Genomic DNA, 7,486 nt, shown 5'->3' with positions numbered 1-7,486 from the left:
AAATCATTTAATCATCTTTAATGTAATGTTCATAATGATGGAGGTGTGTTTAGAATGAGATGAATTCAAGGTGAAGTCATATCTTATTAAAGAGATAACCTGCTTTTAGGGAATTTGCTGTCTCCTTAAGGACATGTGAATACTCAGGGAACTCACCAACGAAGAGAAATTTTTAAAAGAAATCTGTAAAGAGAGCCGCAGGAGATGGCGTCTCAGCCACCCCCTCCGCCTAAGCCCTGGGAGACCAGGAGGATCCCCGGGGCTGGAACAGGACCGGGGCCTGGCCCCTCCTTCCAATCTGCTGATTTGGATCCTACTTTATTGACAAGGCCTGGGCAACCAACACTTACAAGAGTACCCCCACCAACTCTTCCAAGACCATCTCAGCAGACAGGAAACAGCAATCTGAACACTTTCGGACCTGCTTATACTTCCTTTTCTTCTGCTTATGGTGCATATGGAAATTCCTTTTATGGAAGCTACAATCCTTACAGTTATGGATATGGTGGGTTAGGGTATAATCGGTTCCGTATGGATGATCTTCCTCCTAGCAGATTTGTGCAGCAAGCTGAAGAAAGCAACAGAGGTGCATTTCAGTCCATCGAAAGTATTGTGCATGCATTTGCTTCTGTCAGTATGATGATGGATGCTACCTTTTCAGCTGTCTATAACAGTTTCAGAGCCGTTTTGGATGTAGCCAATCATTTTTCCCGATTGAAAATACATTTCACAAAAGTATTTTCAGCTTTTGCATTAGTTAGGACTATACGGTATCTGTATAGACGATTACAGCAGATGATGGGTTTAAGAAGGGGCTCTGAGAATGAGGATTTGTGGGCAGAAAGTGAAGGTACGGTGGCTTGCCTTGGCCCAGAAGACAGAGCAGCTAACTCTGCAAAATCTTCGCCAATATTCTTGTTCTTTGCTGTTATCCTTGGGGGTTCTTATCTCATCTGGAAACTGCTATCCACTCACAGTGAGGAAATAACAGCTACTACCAATTGGGCGAGTGGTGAAGATGACCATGTTGTAGCTAGAGCAGAATATGATTTTGCTGCTGTATCTGAAGAAGAAATTTCTTTCCGGGCTGGTGATATGCTAAACTTGGCACCCAAAGAACAAGAAGTCTCGCTAGCATTGATGGTCAAACAACCGGACTTGTGCCAGCTAATTATGTCAAAATTCTTGGTAAAAGAAGAGGTAGGAAAACAGTGGAATTGAATAAGATTACCGAGCAGCAACGAGCTTTTACCAACCCAGCACTAATTAATGGAACTACTGCTACTGACACATTGGAGGAGCAGGAAGCTGCCTTTGAATCTGTTTTTGTTGAAAATAATAAGGTTCCAGTTACATCTGACTCCACTAGCAAAAGTGGAGATAAACAAGATCTTTGATATCCTACGTATTTACTTACAATCGAACTGTTTTCAAAAAATAAGTTTTTTATATTTCTTTAAAAGAAATAGCCCACAATCTAATACAAACATTTATTTTGGCTATCCTAGGAGTTCTGCTGCTAGAAAATATTTAAGTTGTACTTTAGTAAACTGGTTCAGAACATGACCTGGTTGCATTCTACAAGATACTGGAGTAGGAAGTTTTCTAGGTCCTGAATTAAGACTGGCTGTTCTCATCAAATGCCCCATTGTTTTTTGAAAGAGTTATTTTGATGAGCTATGGAATATATTATTTATTGGAATGTAGAACTTGATTAAAACTTCTAAACAGATTGTCTCAGAATCCTCAGAAATTAGGAGATAATATAAAAATGTGAGAACTAGGCAAAAAACGATTTGTTGTTTTTTAAGGACTCTAAGGACTCAAAAGTGGTTTAAGGGCAGGTAGACAGAGATGTGTCCTGTAAGTAATAACTCCTGAATAATAAGAATTGTTTGACCTTATTGCAGCTCAGGTCTGCATCTTTAGCTTTTGAGTATATTTTTCCACCTCCTTTGGATAATTTCCCATTTATCCTTTTTTTTTTTTAATATCTTGAAAAGTTCACTAGAAAAACTGTGAATAAAACTACTTCCTAGGATGATATTAAAGACCACACACAGCACCTAATTTTCACCCATGCATTTTTTAAAACTCCAGAATATGTCTCTCTTTGTGCTACATCTTTTGAGTTCTTAAAAACATGGCCACTTTTTGTAAAAAGAGAGTCAACATAGTACAGGTACTTTTCCTAAGAAAGCCTGAACATAAAAGCTCTTTCAGACTGAGTAAAATGATTCATTTAGTTCTTTAAATGCAGATGTTCAATTTTTTCATTAAAACCCTATTTCTATCTTAATTGTGATTGGTTTTTTTTAAATTTCACGAGCAGATAATCCTGCAAAGATATTTAAAATGCCATAGGTTGTTTCCTTTAGACTTAGGATTTTCAGTTAACACCATTCTATTAAGTAACCTACTTTGAATTCTTTGTTTAAATAATTTCAAATGCACTAAAATTCAGGGTGCTTAAATATCTTCTAGCAAAATCTGGAGATTCTTGTAAACCATGATGACAGTGATTGCTAAAAATAATTTTCTTTAACACTAATCTCAAAAGAGTGCTTTCAGATGATGTTTAAAACTTAATTATTTGATAGAATTATGAGTTAGTATGTTTTTACATTTATTCTCTTAAACTTTATATTCAGTAAATAATTTTATAATAGACTACAACACGAGTAGCCTAAATGAAAAGAAATTTACTTATGAACATCTCTGAAATTTGTTTTTAAATAGGCATTATTTAAATGAATACTCCTAAGAGGAAAATGAAACATCTTAGAATTTTAAAATGTGTAAGAGAGAAAAAGGTATAGATAAATTTCCTTGATATGTTACTTAGAGATTCAGCCAAGATAGATGAACAAGTCTTTAAATATCATTATTGACTTTTTTCAGTTTTTGTGGTTCATTCTCAAATGTAATTGCTGGGATCCAATTCATGGAATTTCTAAATCTCATACCAAAATTCTAGAGTAGGTAAGTTATTTAATTCAATGTTGGAACAGCCAAATTGAATGGGAGTACAATGGAAGTACAAAGCCCAGAAACTTGGTGGTGACCCATTTAATCTGACAGAAGTATAATTCCTAGGGATTGTGCTTGCTATTAAGAATGGAGAAATAACAGAGCACAAAGTAAATAAAGTGGATAAATATAACTTCCACTTCCATTAAGGTAGTTCTTATGTCCTTGATGTTTTTTGTTTTTTTTTTTTTTTTTTGAAGTTTTTTTTTTTTTTTTTCAAACCCTGATACTTCGGTGTATTGTCTTATAGATGGAAGATTGGTAAGGGTGGGCAATGGGGGTCAAGTGACTTGCCCAGGGTCACACAGCTGGGAAGTGGCTGAGGCCGGGTTTGAACCTAGGACCTCCTGTCTCTAGGCCTGACTCTCATTCCACTGAGCTACCCAGCTGCCCTCTATCCTTGATGTTTTTTAGTATGGTAGATTGCTATAAATTATCTGACTGGTGAGTGTATGTATGTGTGGGAATCCCTATTTTACTGGAAAACCGGAAAGGAAATTAAGAATTTTGATAAGCAAAGAAAATCTTTGAACTTTTCTGTTATCATGACCGTTACAATATAATTTTTCAGGTAGGGCTAAATTTATTTGCTGTTCAGGTCCCCAGTTTTTTCCTTTTTCAATTATTTAATTAAGGAGTGGATATTTTAAAGAAACTATTAACCAAAACATTTTCAAGTAAAATAATATCCTCACATTATCAATAAGCAGACATTTAGCATTCTCGGTTATTCTGACTGTATTTTTTGACCTATCAACTTAAAGAAAACAAAGTAAGGATACTGTAGTTTGTTAGTCATTTAATGTTTCCTTTTTAGATATTTTATTTAGTCTATCACTGTGTCATAACTATATATTAACTTGAATAAAATTATACTTTGTCTTGTGTTTTCTTAATGAAAAAAAAGACAGAAAATGGATACAGTTAAAATATATTTTATTTTTTAAATGATTGTGAAATCACATGTACTGTATAAATAAAAATAAATTAAACCATACTGATAATTTTCTGCAGGTGACCTGATATTTTGTTTTTCAATTCAGAAGTTATTAGAAGTGTTTTGTTAAGTTAATTTTTCTCATGTCATAAAAACTGGACCTAGTACCATAACTATTTATGTGTTTTTGGGCAAGTCACTTAACCATTTGTCTCAACTGTAAAAGTGGGAGAAACACTTGCCCTACCTATCTCACAGGGTTGTTGTGAGGATTGAATGAGATTGTGTATTTATGAAAATGATTTGAAAAGTGATATAGCAACTGTTTTGAGACACAGCCATGATTTTGGCAGCAGGTAGTACATTTATTAGAATGCTATATAAATATTAGTCTAGAAGAATGGGGGAGGGTGGGGAAGACAGTAAAAAATTTATAATTTTAAATTTTTGATAAAGGTTCTTGTAGAACAGAGGTTCTTAACCTGGGGTCCATGAACCCCTTTGTTGTCTATGGATAGATTTCAGAGTCCATTAACTTGGAGTAAGGAGGGGAATTTTTCTTTATTTTCCCTAACCTCCAACTAAAATTAACATTTCCATCAATTTTGAATGTAGGCAACAAACCATAAATGTCACTAGAATGCCATTGCAGTCCATGACATAAGAATGATTAAGAACCTCTGCTATAAAATTCAAATGTAGCCACTGGTAATAGTAATATTGTCATGTATAGGTAAAATACTTTTTCATCCTCAAAAACTTTCATTAATTATGATATAGTTATACATGGTACATATATAATCATTGCATATAATTCTGCACAAAATAAAGCAAAAAAAAACATGCCAAATAATAGAGCAACTCATTTATTACAAAAAGCATGGTGAGATTTTTATGTTCATCCAGAAGAAAGAAATTAAATTTATCATTTTTTTCTTCCCCCCCCCAAAAAAAAAAAAGAAATCTGTAAAATATGGAAGCAAGGCCAGGTAACAAAGGGCAAATTAAAATAGAGGGTTAGGAACACTAAAGAATGATTTAGACTGGTTAGAGAAGCTTGGATCCACAAAAAAGGGTTGGGAATTTTTGAATTATATGTGGAGAAGGAGGAGGATAAAAAAGCTCTGGGACCTTTGCTTGGGATAGATAACAGCTACTCAGCTCAATCTTTGATTGTTTTCTTTGCTATGGAGAATGACTTTTGGTCAGCAAATATCTAGAAAGAGGAATGTTGATCACAGAGAGCCAATATGGTTTCATCAAGAACAGGTCACACCAAACTAACTTGCTTCCTTTTGTGACAGGCATATTATGCATATTATTTAATTTGATTACAACAAAGCTTTGATAGAATAGCTTGTACTATTCTTGTGGAGAGAATTAGAAGATATGGACTGCATGAAAATAACAATTAAATACACCCCAAGGTGTTTGGATGACCAGTCTCCAAAAGTAGCTGTTTGTGGTTCGTGAACAATATGGCAGAAGGTCTACAATGGAAAACCCTAGAGATTTGTGCTTGGCCCTGTGCTACTTAACATTTTTTATTAATGGCTTGGATAAAGGCATCAGATTTGCAGATGACACAAAGCTAGGGAGGAAAGGTGATTGTTGTTCATTTGTTTCAGTTGTGTCTGTCTCTTCATGACCCCTTTTGGGATTTTCTTGGCAGAGATACTGGAACGGTTTACCATTGCCTTCTTCAGCTCATTTTATAGATAAGGAAAATAAGGCAAATGTGATTAAGTGACTTGCCCAAGGTCACACAATTATTGAGTGTCTGAGGCCAAATTTGATGAGTCTTCCTGACTGCACTACCTCGCTGCTCAAGCATAGACAACAGTAGATGACATATTAAGGATCTTGACAGGCTAGACTCAGGAGTATTTATTTACATCTAATAAGAGGAAATTCAATAGAGATAAATATAATATTATACTTTGGTGCAAAAAATTACCTTAATTAATACAAGATAAGGGAGTTGTTTTTTTTTTCTGAAAATTATCCTGGGATCTCTGTGGACTGCTAGCTTGATATGATTCAGAAGAATAGTCTGATAGTCAAAAAAGGTAAGGAAATCTTGTGCTGCATACGAGAGGTATAGCTTCTTGGAAAAGAGAGATGATAGTTCTATTGTATTTTGTCCTGGCCATAACTCATCTGAAAATTGTGTTCAGTTCTGGGTAACACACTTTAAGAAGGAAGAGGACAACAAGAAAAGTCAAAGGCCTTCGAAGGAAAGGAAATAAGGGGTAAACCTTTAAACAGAACCTCTAGAACTATGTGTCAGATGTGGTGCTTAGTACTTTTAATTTTTTAATCTCATTTGATCTATGGCATATGAAGATCAGTTGAAGGAAATAAGCATATTTACCCTGAAAAAGAGAAAACTCAGGAGAACATGATAGATGTGTTCAAGTATCTGAAAGGCTGTCATATGGAAGAAGGATTAGATTTGTTATGTTTGGCCCCAAAGGAATATGAAGTAATGGGTTGAAATCACAAAGAGGCCAATTTAAGCATGCTTTTTTGGAGAAAAAAAAAACACAAAAAAACCTCCTAACAGTTAGAACTATCTCAAAGTGAACTGGACTGTCTTAAGAAGTGTGTGGGAGGGGTCCCTTCTTAGATATCTTCAACCAGAAGCTAGACGACCACTTAATAATAATAATAATAATGGTGGTGGTAGCAGTAACAGCAACTAGCATTTACATAGTGCTTTAAAGTTCATAGCTAGGTAGCCCAGTGGATAGAATGCCAGGTCTGGAATCTGAGTTCAAATCTGGCCTCAGACACTTACTAGCTATGTGACCCTGAGAAATTATTTGACTCCATTTGCCTCAGTTTCCTCAACTGTAAAACAATCTGAAGAAGGAAATGGCAAACCACTTCTGCCATTACTGAATAGCAATAAAAAAATTAAGGTTTACAAAACATATTTACAAATATTATCTCATTTGATTCTTTCAAAAACCCTGGTGGGAAGGTGTTATTATCTCCATTTTACAGATGAGAAAAGGCAGAGAAAAGTTAAGGGACTTAGTCAGGGTCACACAGTTAGTAAAATTTTGAGGCCATATTTGAACTCAGGACTTTAAAAAAAAACAAACAACTCTTACTTTCTGTCCTAGTAACAATTCTAAAACAGAAGATCAGCAAGGGCTAGGCAAATGGGGTTAAGTGACTTGCCCAATCACACAACTAGGAAATGTGGGCACACAGATTTGAACTCAGGTCCTCTTGACTCCAAGCCTGGTGCTCTATTTAGTCCTACCTGATTGCCCCTGAACTCAGGACTTCTTGACTTATAGGAGTGAAACTTGTCACGTAACAGTTGGACTAAATGGGTATTGATGGTCCCTTGAAACTTTCAAATTTATGTTTCTGTGAATGATTCTGAAGGTGTATTCAAGAGTATCTTACCAAACTGAAGTACACTTCCTACTCATTTCCAATAATTTTGCTTCAAGGGTCAACTCAGATGCAAGTTCCTCCTTCAAGCCTTTCCTGCTTTTCCTT

At 35.3% G+C, this 7,486-nt stretch overlaps 1 protein-coding gene across 1 annotated transcript; it reads left to right on the top strand.

Annotated features, from left to right (window-relative positions):
• The first annotated feature begins 201 nt into the window (after window positions 1-201).
• On the top strand, window positions 202-1,904 carry LOC123245658 (peroxisomal membrane protein PEX13-like). The gene is given in 2 exon segments (XM_044674627.1): window positions 202-1,123; window positions 1,126-1,904. Coding segments are annotated over 2 exon segments (1,191 nt in total). The 5' UTR covers window positions 202-204; the 3' UTR covers window positions 1,398-1,904.
• Window positions 1,905-7,486: the final 5,582 nt, after the last annotated feature.

This window comes from Gracilinanus agilis, chromosome 4, assembly GCF_016433145.1.
Source record: "Gracilinanus agilis isolate LMUSP501 chromosome 4, AgileGrace, whole genome shotgun sequence".
NCBI classification, from domain to species: domain Eukaryota; kingdom Metazoa; phylum Chordata; class Mammalia; order Didelphimorphia; family Didelphidae; genus Gracilinanus; species Gracilinanus agilis.
Note: the sequence above shows the minus strand (reverse complement) of the source record. Positions and strands in the feature narration are given on the sequence as shown.